The 15,263-nt window shown below is 45.2% G+C and overlaps 2 protein-coding genes across 6 annotated transcripts; both read left to right on the top strand.

Annotated features, from left to right (window-relative positions):
* Nucleotides 1-194: 194 nt before the first annotated feature.
* phospho1 (phosphoethanolamine/phosphocholine phosphatase 1) lies at nucleotides 195-4,528 on the top strand. Of its 4 annotated transcripts, none has more exons than XM_086185755.1 (3): nucleotides 195-2,057; nucleotides 2,506-2,578; nucleotides 3,020-4,528. In XM_086185755.1, exon 3 carries the CDS (start codon nucleotides 3,058-3,060, stop codon nucleotides 3,823-3,825), a length of 768 nt encoding a protein of 255 aa, XP_086041881.1. In that variant the 5' UTR covers nucleotides 195-2,057; nucleotides 2,506-2,578; nucleotides 3,020-3,057; the 3' UTR covers nucleotides 3,826-4,528. The 4 variants fall into 4 exon arrangements, with proteins under 4 accessions (XP_086041881.1, XP_086041879.1, XP_086041882.1 ...); XM_086185753.1 differs by having other exon boundaries at nucleotides 2,849-4,528; XM_086185756.1 differs by lacking the exon at nucleotides 2,506-2,578.
* A 1,716-nt stretch (nucleotides 4,529-6,244) lies between these two features.
* ccdc47 (coiled-coil domain containing 47) lies at nucleotides 6,245-13,381 on the top strand. Of its 2 annotated transcripts, none has more exons than XM_086184517.1 (13): nucleotides 6,245-6,404; nucleotides 7,599-7,897; nucleotides 8,005-8,106; nucleotides 8,639-8,813; nucleotides 8,908-9,029; nucleotides 10,020-10,085; nucleotides 10,173-10,274; nucleotides 10,828-10,938; nucleotides 11,023-11,108; nucleotides 11,192-11,250; nucleotides 11,364-11,473; nucleotides 11,565-11,732; nucleotides 12,784-13,380. In XM_086184517.1, the coding sequence occupies exons 2-13, from the start codon at nucleotides 7,607-7,609 to the stop codon at nucleotides 12,862-12,864; spliced, it is 1,473 nt and encodes a 490-aa protein (XP_086040643.1). In that variant the 5' UTR covers nucleotides 6,245-6,404; nucleotides 7,599-7,606; the 3' UTR covers nucleotides 12,865-13,380. The 2 variants fall into 2 exon arrangements, with proteins under 2 accessions (XP_086040643.1, XP_086040644.1); XM_086184518.1 differs by lacking the exon at nucleotides 6,245-6,404 and adding an exon at nucleotides 6,624-6,749 and having other exon boundaries at nucleotides 12,784-13,381.
* The last annotated feature ends 1,882 nt before the right edge of the window (nucleotides 13,382-15,263 follow it).

The raw sequence follows: 15,263 nt of genomic DNA, 5'->3' as shown, positions 1-15,263 counted from the left end.
TCACGAGCGGAGGAGATAATAACACACCGCGTGTACATCTCCATTCCCTTTTGGGTTTGAAAATCGTCAGCCACCCCAGCTGTTAGTCATTAGGCCTTCTGGTGTAGGGGAGGGAGGTGGCCACGTGTGGCAGCAGGCAGATAAGAGGAGGCGGGAGGCAGGAGAGGGGGGGGTGGGGGGGGTCCAACACCACAACACCACAACACACCGGGTCTTTCAGCCCTGTGTTTGTCACTCTAGGATTTGTGCGGTTCATTAGTCACTGTGTTTGCACGGCTACATCGACACCACTGTCTTCTGGTGAAACAACATGAAACCCATCGCTGTGAGGTTTTGTTGTTGTTGTTCAACAAACACATCAGTATTTGGAACGTCTTGATACTTACTCAGATCCAACCAAACCCTCTCATGCAATACAGTTTCATCCCTGGTTCCAGTTCCTCGCGACCATGAGAAATCCAAGGACACAAACTGTATTCACGTCACAAACCCGCATCTCCACCGCGCCAGGAGATCTTGGTCTTTATCTCTGAGAGTGGAGGGGGAAGCGTTCCAGACTGTGTAAATGGGGGGGTTAAATATCTAATTTACTGGCGCTCACTGTGGCCCAAAGACTACAACAGAGCCTCCACCAGCCTGGTGGTCCCCACACGTGCGTGTGATAAGATATCGATAAGGAATATCGGAACATTGATATTGCTCACGGATCGGATATCGGAAGGATTCCGCCGATCTACCTACGGATCCAGATTCCTGAACTGGTGGAACCGTTACAAGACGTGCCAGGGATCCTACGTACAGTCCATTGTTTGTTTGTTTATTTAAAGTGCAGTATAGTTTGCACGTAATTTTAAACAATGTGGCAATATATATAAAAAAAAAAGATAAGTGTAAGCAGACGTGCACGGGATTTGGATCAAAATTGAAAAAAGTGGACGTAAACTCTCCCTGATCGATCGTCATTTCAACTGCAGGAGCGACAAACCACCACAACTTTGTATCCTTCTGTCGCTACAACAGTCGTTAAGATTGCGAAATGCGCACATTAAAACAGAACTCTCATTTTTTTTCCAACTCAGCAACAAGAAAGGAGGTGAAGAAAAGGAGAATATTGATACTTGAGAGATGACGAGTGTTAATATTTGTCCTTTTGTTGCTGGCGAGTCGCCTGGAGCTGCGTGCGCCCCCTGCTGGACAGTGCTGGGTGCGATAGACGCGCCTCCACACTCAGTCCGTCTACAGTCACTGGTGTTGTGGTCCGTAGACCCTCGCGGACATCAACTGACAATGCAGGCACTAAACCACGAGCTGACCTTTAACCCCGCAAACAGGGAACTCCTTACATGACTTTGTAAATTTTGTACAACGGTCTTTATCTCACAATTCGGACTTTTCATCAGAAAATGGCTTCTGTTTCATGTCAATTACAATCCAACAAAGTTGTTTTGTTTTGTTTTGAATCAGGGCCGCTTTATTTTTTTAAATTTTGTATTTATTTATTTTTATTTATCTATTTTTACTGGCTGAAGTGGGCTTCCACAGCCACCAGTTTTGGTTGTTCACAAAGTTTAATAGAACAGTGCGGAACCTGACCTTGGGCTGGGTTATTTATATCCCCAGAGTGACACATCTTTAACGTTCCATTGAAAAGGAGGGAAGTAGATGTTCTGAGAGAAATAAAATGGCTTCGAACACCGTGTAGGATTTTGTAATCTGGCATATGACGCGGATCATTAACCGCAGACGTTGGAACATAAACAGCCAACTGACGCACAAACATCCTGCGGATACATTCAGGAAACTGAATATTTTTCTTTTCTTTTCTTTTCTTCCCTCGCACTCTCTCACCCCCCTCCTCCCCTCCCTTCCCCTTCTCACGTGAACGCGCGCTGTGAGCTGCTATTAAATGGGTGGGTTTTGCGCGCCCACGGCAGCGCCACGGTGGTGTTTTTGACTGTCACATATATAAAAGCGCGTCTCAGCCGACCAGCGGACTTTCTTCTTCTCTCTGCAACCGGATCCGACCTGATCGACGTCGCGGATCGGAACCTACACCGGTGATACTCTCTTTCTTTCTTTCTTGCAGGATGCAAAAGTTCAACTTTGAATGTGAGGCGCAGGCAGGCGCTCTGCTGCTGATGTTGATGTTTTTGTGAGAAAGTAGGTTAGTTTGACTTACGGTGACAGGCTGCTAAATTTGTACCAGACTTGCCTGATCCGACCCACGAAGACGAACGCCAATGTTGAACTGTATAAAGTGCAAAAAAGAAAATGTCTTGACAGCCAAATGGGTTTAAGATTTAACCTTTTCAAGGAGTCTGTAAAAGTCCCTCCAGTGGGACTGAGTCCTTCATCCGTGTGACTCAATCTTGTGCAGGTTGATGGATTAAGTGGCTTTTATAACTCAGAAATCGTTTGTCTTGTGATTTTAAGAAGTTGAGGACTTGATGCGGTCTCTCGCAGCTTCACTTGAACTGTGTTCTCTCCCCAAAATGGGTCTTGCAGCTCGAGGACACCTGCCTGGGTGATGCGCCACATGAGATCAGCCGTTACCCACTGCTGACACACTCGATCACAGGTGTGGAGGAACAAATGCGCTCGCTGAATAACGCCTTGCACAGCCACCTGTCCTGCCTGCTGGTTCAGTTCGCTCGCTTGCTTGCAGGAGTTGCTGGTCTCGTCTAGTTTTTGAAAAATAACACGACCGTTTTCTCGCTTCCAGCCCCGGCAGGAAGCCTTGAAGCTGTCTGGCTGCTGTTTGCTTTCTGTCACACTGGCATTATATCTCAGAGCTTGATTGTGTTGTACCACCTCCTTCATTGTCTATTTGTGCATAAATGTTTCCCAGAAGCCATCCTCGGTAGCCTCCACCTTTCCGTGACCTGCCTTGCGTGGGATGCCGGAGAGTGGCAGAGCAGGAGAGAATTGATGCCGCTTGGCAACAGTAAAAGAGGTGTGGCATAGTCAGTCATGGGGGAATCAATCTTCAACTGCTGTTATGTCCCACCCCACCCTCCAGGCGAGGAGGATCCCCCCAGGTCTCGACGCTCAGACATCATGGCCTCCCACTCCGCTCACATCCCCTCCGACAAACGCTTCCTCATCTTCTTTGACTTTGATGAGACCATCGTGGATGAAACCAGTGATGACATGGTGGTGCAGGCCGCCCCGGGTCAGCACCTCCCGGGGTGGCTGAAGGATACCTACCAGCCGGGCCGCTACAACGAATACATGCAGCGTGTGCTTGTCTACCTGGCGGAGCAGGGCGTCACGGAGAGCGACATGCGCAGCATCATGGAGAAATTACCCTCCACCCCTGGCATGCTCACGCTCTTCCAGTTCCTCCGCACCCGCCCCCCGCAGGACTTCGAGGTGGTGCTGGTGTCAGACGCCAACACCTTCTTCATCGAGTCCTGGCTGCGCCGTGTGGGAGCTCGCCAACTCTTCCACCGAATCTTCACCAACCCGGCCACCTTCAACAAGGACGGGCGGCTGGTGATGCGGCCCTTCCACTCCCACGACTGTCAGCGCTGCCCTGAAAACATGTGCAAGCAGGTGGTGGTCAGGGACTATGTGGCACGGAGGACACAGGAGCGGGGTCGCCCCTATCAGAGGGTCTTCTATGTGGGAGATGGGGCCAACGACTTCTGTCCAGCGCTCTCTCTGGGGCCCCGGGATGTGGTCTTCCCACGCCGAGACTTCCCCATGCATCGGCTGATCACGGAGACCCATGAAGCGATGCCCGGAGAGTTCAAGGCCGTGACGGTGCCGTGGGTCAACGCGGAGGATGTGCTGCAGCGGCTGAGGAAGCTGGTGGCCGAATAGAGAGCCACACGGGCAGAGAGATGAGGAGGGGACAGTCGTAATCTCAGGAAATCTACTGGCAGGAACTTATGTTCAGAGCAATAAAGAGTGTGTGTGTGTGTGTGTGTGTGTGTGTACAGACACACGAGGCCTCCGCCAACACGTGCCTCCTCCTCCTCTGTGTGTTTTGGTGTGGAGGTCAAACCAGATGAAGCAGCAGCAGCAGGTTAAAGATTATATTCAGCTGCCAGAGTGAGGAAATCAGTGAGCAACCTAATCTTGTTACTAGATGATTCTCAAGTGGATTGAGCACCTAGAGTTTGGGGGCATTTGCGTATAAATGTTTTAATGTGATTTGAAGGGTTTAAGTCATCCTGTTTTTGTCGTATATACATACATACATGATATAAACAAAGATTACAACCAACTAGTAGTTGGGTATTGGTGCTATTAGTCTGTCTCTTAACATACACCTTTGTATATATGATATTATAGGATCAGTAATTTAACTCAGAGTAACACTGTTATCCATTGGCGACGGGCATTTTAACACATCCAGCTTGCATAGCAACCCTACAGTTACGCTGTTTTGTTTTGTTTTTTTTAATCTCCGTGTGTCTCAGAAATGTGCATCTCATTCAAATGCTTGTTTGTTGAAGTTGTTTATCAGTTTGTTGTGTCTAGAAAATGATTAACACCAGCAGGAATAAAGCCATCAACCGAAGCGCTGCCCGTGTCTTCGTCTGTCAACCTTCCCCACATCCATAGGGAATGACTGATAGCCCCACAGCCTGATAACATACATGTGACCCTGTCAAGGAGGACACGCCTTTTTATTGCCTTTTATAACCTCAGTGCTGATAAAAGGATGCCATCTTTTTTTCATTTAAACTCTAAAGGTCTAGCTGCACATGTTTCAGATCCCCTAAGTTTAAATTTAGCATGAAAATAACAGCTAAAACCTGCACAAGCTTCCATTGATTACATTCTTTCTGCATATAGATCCAAATCAATGTGTTAGCCAAGTGGGTCAATAATCACAAAAGAATAATTTCAACTCTTGCTCAATTTCTTTCCTGTCAGTTGAAGAAACTACAAATATCTCTGATAAAGATAAGCCTGATACAAGTGCATGCTTTATTTAAGCAGTTTGATAACCATGAACACAACAGTCACATGTTGTGTCAATTATACATTAATTATATAGTATAACGCCTTACTTTGAAAGGTTAAGTGGGAAATAGAATTAAATTGTAGGGTTTTTTTCTCACCCAGTGGTTTCATCCAAAAAAATCTTAAAACCTGCAAAACGTTTGAAAGGATACTATGCAAAATGAATGAGGATGCCTGAAACTGAACTATTATTGTTTTAGTACAACTTTGTTTCAAAGTTTAAGGCAACAAGATCGTGCGTTTTATTTTGAATAACCGGAAATACTACTACCAGGCTGTTAAAGCTGCTTTGAAAAACAGCGTGAGGTTGCAATTTGTACATGTGGCCATCAGGGGGCACAATTTAAGTCGGAAAAGGATATAATATGAGGCCTGAACCTATGAAATTCCCCCCCTAATTGAAAACATGAGAATAATGTGGCAGATATTTGCTTTTAGGGTCGCGGAGACTTTTTAAGAACACTTTCCCTTCCACTAAGGGCCAAGCTAACCAGCCTGGATCTCAGCACCAAGGAGAGAGGGGGTCACCACTGTGACCCATTTATTTTCTACAATTCTACAATTTCATTTAGCAGACGCTTTTGTCCAAAGCGACGTACAACACAAGCAAGAATTTAGACCTAATTAAGGAAAAGCCCATAGGAAGGGCAAAAGTGCTTCAGTTGTGATTTGGTCACAGGTACTGCCATCTAGTGGCAGAAGAAGTGTCGCCCCCCCCCCCTCCCCCTTTTTTTTTTTTAGACAAACATACAACATCACACAACACAGTTAGTGCTACATAGTCACTAAGTGCTGGGTCTTGGACCCTCTGACTTATTCTACCCCACAGGACAAAGAGGAGAAGAGTCAGGTTCAGTGCCTCGGTGCTCTCTGAACAATTGAGTCTTCAATTAACTCTTAAAAGTAGAAAGGGACTCAGCAGAACGCACAGGGTTGGGTAGTTCGTTCGTTCGTTCCACCATTTGGGCTTTTAGATTCTAATGATAATACAAACAAAAAATACGGATGCAAATCAATAAATAAACAAATTATCAAATAAGGAAAGAACCGGTATAAAAGCCAAACAAAAAAAAAAAGCATCACATGTGACCTTTTGGCCACTTTTTGTTCATTATGATTGGTACATTTTCTTTTAAAGATGCACAATTAAAGAAGCACAATTAATTCTTTAATACGTTTATACGCCGAATGCCAGGTGTTTCACCAACAAAGGTGAATACACCAGTTAAACTCGAACAAGTCGGATGAATAAATACCATCCGCCTGATATTAGGCTAATTCGTGGCGGTCAGATGACTTGTCTCGAATTGACTGCAGCTATCGGTACTTTTACTTTGAAAGGGCAGAGAGTGGAGCTCCCGGTGTCGTATCAGGACACTTCCAGCTACTTGAGCTAATCCAACACTACGGTTACTGTCACACTCCTGGTAAGTTGCCATTTGGTTCCATTTGGTTTGTTTGAATAAGACATTTATTCATTTATTTTCGCGTTATGGTTCAAAACAGAACAAACTAGCTGACTTCCGCTCAGGTTGGTTGCTCGCAAAAAGGTGCCATGCTAGTTAGCCGTCTGTAGCATGCTAATGACAGCAAGGCTAAGTTAGCTAATGATAGCGTGGGGACGGCTGGGGGATGGTGGGTCACTGTGACATCATAGCGGTTGGGGGTTTAATCCTAGTGTCATTTTATCCCCCGTCAGTAGTTTCACTCTAAAGCCACGTCAAAACGCAGGAAGTTTTTTTTTTTCGTCAGTTAGCAAACCCGTTGTAAAGGTTAGCCTGGCTTCTGCTAGCCATAGCGCTGAAATATTCACCTGATTCACCTACTTATCATACAGCCCATTAAGTTCGATTGAACTTTGTGTAGTTGTTGTTGAATATTGCATCTTTATATGTCAGCCGTGTCTTTTTTTCTGTCGACAGTGATTGAGAGGTACAGGAGCAACTTACTCAGGTTGTGACTGCGGGATTCAGTCAGTGTTTTCTGGGCAGTCTCGGTCCGAGGGGGTCGTGTACTCTTTGGGATTTTATCACGTCATTAGCTACCAGCAGGTTCCTCTGGTATGGACCCGTTCACTTGTTTGATGGAGGCCCAAAACCTGGTTATAGAATAACTTTTGAAATGCCTGGAAGTGACAGGTTGTTGCAGGTGACACGTAATTTAGTGAATATGTCACGTTTACAAATATTCTGGGATTATCGTGCCATTTTGTAGATCCTCATCCTCAGGCCAATCCTGTGACGACTTCTGGCAATGGAAGGCCACCCGGCTTGGAGAGTTTCTGCAGTACCGTCTTTCATTGTTTGAAAGCCCAAGATAACCAGTTCATATGGTTCATTTCATCTGTCCCACAGTATAGAACGCGATATTTCATTTAATGTTATGCTGCATAAGATAATGAAAACAAGAGCTCATCCTTCCTGAAGTGTTTGCTTATGAATTATTAAATAAACTGTGTGTTTTTCTGTCAGTCCTACAGTTCTATGTGTTTCAAAAGGCTGTTAGAGTTCTTGTGTTTTGGTAGCGCTGATGACCTTTATTTGACCTCTGAAACCACCAGTTTTCAACCTCTTCTCCTTCGGTCTTATCTACTCTGACACTGCCTCTCCACTTTGGTGCAGATCCCGCCATGCGAAGTCTGTTCCTCCTCCTGGTCCCCACTCTGCTGCTCCTCTTTGCCCTCCCCATCTCCAGGGGACGCTACAATGATGACTTTGATGACGGCGAGGACCTCGCCGACTTTGATGACAATGACTTTGCAGAATTTGAGGACATGAATGACGACACAGCAGCCGAGACAGAAACTGCTCCTCCACCGCGCGTCAACCCTTCATCACAGCCAGAGGAGGATGAGGATGAAGATGAAGCCACAGTGGAGCTGGAGGATGGCCAGGATGGCTTCGAGGACTCAGAGACACAGGTTTGTGGCATGTTAGCACCTGGCGTACGCCTTTGAGCTCCCAGGATTCTGCAATATCTCGCCTCTGTTTCATGAAGTGGTTATAATCAGACCTACATCTCCCGAAGGATCAAGATATATACAGCAAGTATGACCAGGAGGAGTTTGAGGGGATCGGAGACATGGACAAGATGATTCACTCCATGAAGGACTCTCTCATAATCCACACCGTAAGTCTGACTTCATGCTTAAGTCGGGCTCATCACCAAAATCCCCTCAGAGAGATTGTCACTTGCAGTTACTTATGAGTCATGAAGACCCCAAATCACATTTACCAGTAAAATTGGTCATATTTGGTTCATGCTGCTCTGGAAGTTCCAATTATTGATTACGTTTGAATTTGCCATCATTTGCTGAAAACTCTATTATTACAGGAGCAGAAAAAAACTGTGGGCTAAATTGAAAACAAATGCAAATCACTCTGCTGTTGTGTGGAGGCTGTTGAATTTTAGTTGTAGAGAATTCAGGCAGTTAACACAAACAACAATGGAAGCACTGAAAATTTAAGCTTTAGCAGCATCACCTTAGCATCTCCTGCCCTGGTTAACTTCTGAATTCTAAATCTTCCTGTTTTCATCTCAGCGATCTGTCTAGACTAAAAACTCCATGTTTATCACTTAATATTTGTGCTCTACTGAACTGCCTAAAGTGTTTGTGCAGTCAGTTTTTATTCTAAAGGACCTTCTGTTGTTTTGTCTGCAGGTTCCTGCGCACCTGCAGAACAGCTGGGAGAGCTACTACATGGAGATCCTGATGGTGACAGGGCTGCTGGCCTACATCATGAACTACATCATCGGCAAGAACAAGAACAGCCGCCTGGCTCATGCCTGGTTCAACTCCCACCGAGAACTTTTAGAGAGCAACTTCGCGCTGGTCGGTGAGTTCCTCTCAAGTATCTCAGCTATGCTACGTCAGTGCATCAAATACTGTGATAAGTGGCTTTGATCATACGCATCATCGTGTGTACACAGGCGATGATGGAACCAGTAAAGAGGCGGTGAGCACTGGGAAGCTGAATCAGGAAAATGAGCACATCTACAACCTGTGGTGCTCCGGGCGTGTGTGCTGTGAAGGCATGCTGATCCAGCTGAAGGTGAGGGTGTGTGTGTGTGTCCGAGAAATGATTTATAAATAAATTATATCAAGACTATTTTATGCCACTGATACAATGATAATAATAGCAGATGTTTCAGAGAGTGTCTGCTCAGGAAATACAGACGTTTCACACCAACTATGTGAGTGAAGCCTCAAGTTCACCCGTTCAAAGAGCAAAGTCCATTGAAGTCTTAAGAGTAGTAAGATCTTGGATCGTGGAAATGATAAAAGAAATGCTACAGTTGACTGGAGGACCTCTACTGGAATGTCAAGCTCCTGTTTAGGTCAGTCAAGACTGATCACATGTAGCAGGACAGCTCAAGGAGATGCTGCGTGTCCAGCTTCTCAAGTCTGGAACGTCAGTTTGGGAGATGCAAGTTTGCTTTGGGTCTCTGGCTGTAAATCGAGTTGCGCTACTGTGTGCACACTCCATTACGTTTCTTTCATACGTGCACTGTTGTGAAAAAGCCATCAATCATAACCAACAGTCGGGATGGCCGCTCTCCATCTTCAGCTGCACAAAACTGAAGTGTTTGTCTTTTTCAAGGAGCTTTTAGATTGATTGTGTTGCTGCTTTCATAGCTTCTGTCTTTACACAGTCGATATACCAGCTCCTTCATGCTGACAGACTCTCCTCTCTCTAACGGCCCACTCCTGAGCGGTGGAATGTGGCGTTCAAATCAAGTCTGTTGGATTTCTTCTTCTGAACACTCTTTGTAGAATTACAAAGTCATCAGGAGAAACGGCAGTTGAAACACCTCAGTCTTTACAAATGTTCTTCGCTTGTCCTCGTCTGACCTGATTGCGCCTGACTGAAGCAGCACGACTCATCCAAATATCGATGACGTTTATTCCTGTGTAAACAACGTGCGTGTTAACACGACAGGCAACATCCATGACCAAATGAATCGCTATCAAGTGGCGAACACGAGGCCTCGCTCTCAGCGTATTCAGACACAGTCATGACATGAATCTTGTCATCCTGTAGTTCCTGAAGCGGCAGGACCTGCTCAACGTTCTGGCGAGGATGATGAGGCCGGCCTGCGATCAAGTGGTGTGTACCGGTCCTGCAGCAGTTCAGAGTTTGCGTGTCGAAACAGTCTTCGTCTAACCAACAACATTTGTGTGTGTGTGTGTGTAGCAAATCAAAGTGACTCTCAATGATGAGGATATGGACACATTTGTGTTTGCTGTGGGCACCAAGAAGGCCATGGTCCGCCTTCAGAAGGAGATGCAGGACTTGGTAAATATTCCCTCAGTTTCTCCCTCTTACTTAGTCAGGCGAGCATCCAGCCATCTTAGTTCTGATATTGCCAGATTCTGGACTCTTTCCAAGCACATCTCCACACGCAGCATTTACTGCTACGATCCTCTCTCATTGTTGTTTTCCCGCTTTGTTCTAAAGGCAGACATTAAATAAAAATCTGCAAGTATCATATGAAAGGATAATGGATGATAGTGTGGAGCGTTTAGCCCTAAACCGTTCTAGAAGCTCTTAAAGTCGTTCCACGCTGACAGGCAGCTTTGTCTCAGAACTGCATGAAGCAGGTATCTGGTTAATTTATTACACCTTGAGTTTCTTAAGCTAGAATATTGTCTCATTGAGTTCTTAGGATTGAATTCATCCTCAACATGAGACACTGAGATGACATTTTTTTCCTATGGAATTCGGTCAAATTCTAAAACATTTATTGGGTTCACAGGGCCCCATACCAATAGACAGTTATCGATCATGTGTGTTTGATTCTGTTCATCTCGTCATGAATCCTCGAACAACGGCCTCGTGTCTTCCACAGAGTGAGTTCTGCGGGGACAAGCCGAAGTCTGGTGCCAAGTTTGGACTCCCAGACTCTCTGGCTATCCTAAGTGAGATGGGCGAGGTCACTGATGGCGTGATGGACAACAAGGTACGGACTTAAGTTGGATGCTCAGCTAACGTACGAGCACCGAGCAGGATTCTTGACTTCTACAATTCAATTTTTCTTTTTTAGATGGTTCATTATATCACCAACCACGCTGACAAGATTGAGTCCATCCATTTCTCGGACCAATTTTCTGGTCCAAAAGTTATGCAAGAGTGAGTGTTTAATCTTTTACTCCTCTGTGTTCAACGTTGTACTATTTCTGTCTGGTATTTCTCATCCCTGTGCTGTGTTTCAGGGAGGGCCAGCCCTTAAAGCTGCCCGAGACCAAGAAGACGTTGCTGTTTACATTTAATGGTGAACATTTTATCCTTGCTGTTTTCCAAAAAGTCCTACTCCTACACCCTTTATGGTCACTGATTGTGTGTGTGTGTGTGTGTGTGTGTGTGTGTGTGTGTGTGTGTGTGTAGTGCCTGGCATGGGCAACACCTCTCCCAAAGACATGGATGCTCTGCTCCCTCTCATGAACATGGTGATCTACAGCATTGATAAAGTCAAGAAGCTCCGTCTCAACAGAGAGGTGAGCAGGATCCCAACACCGGCTTCCTTTCAGGGTTGAGAGTAAATGTTAACATTACAAGGGTTTTTTTCCCCCCTCTCTGGTTATTCAGGGAAAACAGAAAGCAGACAGAAACCGGGCCCGTGTGGAGGAGAACTTCCTGAAGCAGACTCACGCTCAGCGCCAGGAAGCTGCCCAGACTCGCCGTGAGGAGAAAAAGAGAGCTGAGAAGGAGAGGATCATGAATGAGGAGGACCCCGAGAGACAACGCCGTCTGGAGGTCTGAAACCTATTGTAGTTCAGCATTTTTGGAAAATCTTTTATCACCGTGCTTGCTAAGGCTTTGCACCAACTCGTGCAGGGTCTGCACACTCACAACAATCCAAAGATAACATTTGCAACAAGGATGGCAAACAGTGCATTCACACATACAAAGAAACGATGGTCAAGGTTGCTTTTCTTCTTTGTTCTCAGGTGACACATTTGTAGTGATATATGGGCAGCTATGGCATTGATGGTAGATGGTGGCTTGTTAATGAAGACCAGCATCATGCCTCAAAAATGAAGCCAGCAGAGCTCAGTGGCCCCCTGGTGGCTGTTCGCGGTATCCCATGTTTGTGTTTGGGCGTTGTGCCAAGCAAATAGTGCCAGCTGCATTTTTTCCATCCTTCCATTTTCTATCACTTCTCCTGTTGAGGGGGAGGTGCCCTACCCCAGTAGCCTTCAGGTGAGAGGCGGGGTTCACCCTGGACAGGTCGCCAGTCCATGACAGGACCAACACATAGAGACAGACAACCATTGGCTCTCCCAGCCACACCTACGGTCAATTAACCTGGTCCCCTCTTGATGTCTTTGGACTGTGGGAGGAAGCCGGAGTACTGGAGAGAACCCACACAGGCACAGGGAGAACATGCAGACTCACACAGAAAGACCCCGTGCTGGAACCGGGGATCAAACCCGGAACCTTCTTGCTGTGAGGGGACAGTGCTGACCACTGTGCCACCTTGCATTTTTTTCCAATAGTTGAATTCTGGTCTTGTAGGTTGTTCTTATCACTCTGACATATGTTCCAGTGATGATTTTCTGGTAAGCCTAAATGAGTTGGATGATTCTATTAAAAGAGGATACAGTGTTTTGATTGACAGGTGCCCCTTTGTTCTGGAATTGTGTTTGTGAACATGCTTGTGATAAATGAAATTAAAGCCCGGAGCATGTAAGCTTGGCATGAAGAATTTAATTTTTAAGAAAATTCTTCTAAGAAGTCGCACCGAGGAAAAAAAAAAAAGTAATTTCCAACATTCATTTTGATGTGTGAAATATTCCTTTTTCAGGAAGCGGCCCAACGACGTGAGCAGAAGAAGATCGAGAAGAAGCAGATGAAGATGAAGCAGATCAAAGTGAAAGCCATGTGAAAGAACAGCACCGGAACCAGGACGATGGAACACATGAGAACAGTGCTCAGCTCAGTTTCTCCAGCTTCTCTCACGGCAGCTCGAAACAAACACCCTGTGTTTCTGGGTGTGTTCAGCCAAGCAGTTACTTTCACCACCTGCTGCATTTGGTGTGGCTTAATGACTATGAGTGAACTGCCAAGTGAGACGCCCTCTTCTCCATTAAATCTCTGACCGCCATTTTTTTTTTTTCTCTCTGTTCCACTCTCATCTCAAAATTAGATATCTAAAAGCTGTATAGCTTAGTGAGCTTTTAATCTGCTCAGAATGAACACACCACTTGGTGGTACTGAGCCACATTTTTAAAAGCGATGAAAAATATTACTGTGGTTTCCATGGACATATGAGCATTGATGTAATCTTTCAAGGAAGTTTTAATTTATATCTGCTTTGAGATTTGTTCCTTGCAGGCTGTTTCTAATTAATATCTGAGCAAAATAAAATGCACTGGAGTCTGTGGGAAAACTGTTTGCAGTGTCTGCTGTGAAGTGGTAAAACGCGTAAGACAGATTTGCTTTACAAGCTGGTAAAAGAGTCCTGTGGGTCCTAAGATGGCGTACAGCGTCGAAACTGAGAGGTCCTGGTATCAGGAGTTGAAAGTGAGAGAGAGAGAGAGAGTATTGCGGGGACCAGAATGGGTGGAGCATCGCGCTAAATTTAACTTTTTGATGGTGTCTGCAGAACTAGATTTAGTTGCATCAGAGCAGCCATCTCTTTCCTGGAATAGCTGCAATGACATGTCTGGTCAGGAACATGTTTAAATCTGGTGATGATCAAATTGTTGGGAAGACCTTTTTTTTTTTTTTTTTTTTTAAACGTAACGGTAGTGCTAACAAACACATCACATTATAAATCGTATGTGAGTGGATGGCAAAGCCAGCACTCTCCTGAGCCGCTCTGTCAGCATTGACCCGGTCAGAGATATCTGGCAGTCATCAACCTCAATAAATCAATGAACAGATGGATTAGTACAAGTTTTACAGGTATGCATTGTCACCGTCTAACTTCAGTAATTGATATTGTAGTATTTTGAACATTTTGTAGTTTAGTATGAAATAACTTCTGTACACTTTGATGTATTGCCCTGAATTTCTTTTGAAGACAGTCAGGGTCCCCAAAGGATAAGTTCTGACTCTGGTGGCAGATCCTCCAGTTATGTTGTACTGAGCCATGAAATTTGTGGTCAACAGTTTTGATTTGCCATGAAATTTTGTCCTATTTTTGGTTCCCCGAGAGGTTAAATGTGGACTTCTTCCTGGTGCACCAGCAGCTGGTCAGAGTCTTGAACGGTCCCCACGTTGTTTTGATGTTTGACACCAAATTGTGTACAGATATTCACATCCATTTTCTGCCGCTGATGCTCACAGTTGCCACAAACTCAGGTAACCCAGACGTTCCTCTCAGCTCACTCCGGGTCCTACTGGAGCACCCCAAGGTGTTCCCAGGCAACATAAGAAATAGTGGATAACCCCGGTATTGAGTCAGAGGTCAGTCACAGGGCCTCCTACCTGTTGGACGTGCACAGATTACCTTCAGCGGGAAGAATCCTGATGAGATGCCTGAACCACCTCAGCTGATTCCTGTCCGTGTGAGGGAGCAGGATACCGGAGCTCTTCCCCTCTTCTCCCAGGCAAAACCCGGCCACCCTGTTTGTACACAAAATCTCAGTTATTGGATCACTACCATTGATAAGGGCTGGAAAATAACTTGAGTGCTTCACATTCTGCCTCTGCTCCTTCATCGGCACAACAGACTCAGGTCTGTGCAGCACTCATCCAACTGCCGAGTTCACACTCCATTTTACCCTTGGACAAATTTGTTCCAGACATCCATGACTAGCTGTCAAAACCAACCAGCTGGTCGAAGTTATTGGTCCTGAGGGAAAATGTCTGCAGAACTATGGGTGAATACATCTGGTGAAGATGTTAATGTCCCCCTATTAGTACACTTAAGAGTGCAGCAGTACATTTCAGCAGCAGATACTACACTTACTCACTCCCTCACACTTACTTGGTGACTGTAGTAAATCGGACTTCCCACATTCAGAATGCAAAAAATGTATCACTTGCCTGTAAAACATGATGGATAACAACAAGTTTTTTCATGTCAGGAGCAAATACCGCTCTTATTTATTTTAGACTGCAGTCGTTATTGTTACCTTGGATATTTTATGTTTAACAATGTAGGAATTGCTGAGATAGAACATATGATGAATTAAATACTCCAGCAGAATAAACTGAGCCAAAGAAGCTGTGTCTTGACTGGATGCATTAAACTGATGCTTTTAATTTTACGCACCATTTCTATCAACCCAGCAGTAAAATGTGTAATAAAGCACTGATGAGGGGAATTTTCCTGCA

Source organism: Aulostomus chinensis, chromosome 18 (genome assembly GCF_037954235.1).
Source record: "Aulostomus chinensis isolate RoL2024-O1b breed Wild chromosome 18, RoL_Achi_v1.0, whole genome shotgun sequence".
In the NCBI taxonomy this organism is placed as follows: domain Eukaryota; kingdom Metazoa; phylum Chordata; class Actinopteri; order Syngnathiformes; family Aulostomidae; genus Aulostomus; species Aulostomus chinensis.
The sequence above is the reverse complement of the archived record's forward strand: the minus strand, read 5'-3'. Positions and strand labels throughout refer to the sequence as shown.

Bases quoted from the DNA above. Each gene is read 5' to 3' on its own strand.
- phospho1 (XM_086185753.1), top strand. From the start codon at position 2,971: ATGGGGGAATCAATCTTCAACTGCTGTTATGTCCCACCCCACCCTCCA.
- ccdc47 (XM_086184518.1), top strand. From the start codon at position 7,607: ATGCGAAGTCTGTTCCTCCTCCTGGTCCCCACTCTGCTGCTCCTCTTT. The intron at 10,275-10,827 runs GTAAATATTCCC...TGTCTTCCACAG, and splicing joins AGAAGGAGATGCAGGACTTG to AGTGAGTTCTGCGGGGACAA. The intron at 11,733-12,783 runs GTCTGAAACCTA...TTCCTTTTTCAG, and splicing joins AGAGACAACGCCGTCTGGAG to GAAGCGGCCCAACGACGTGA.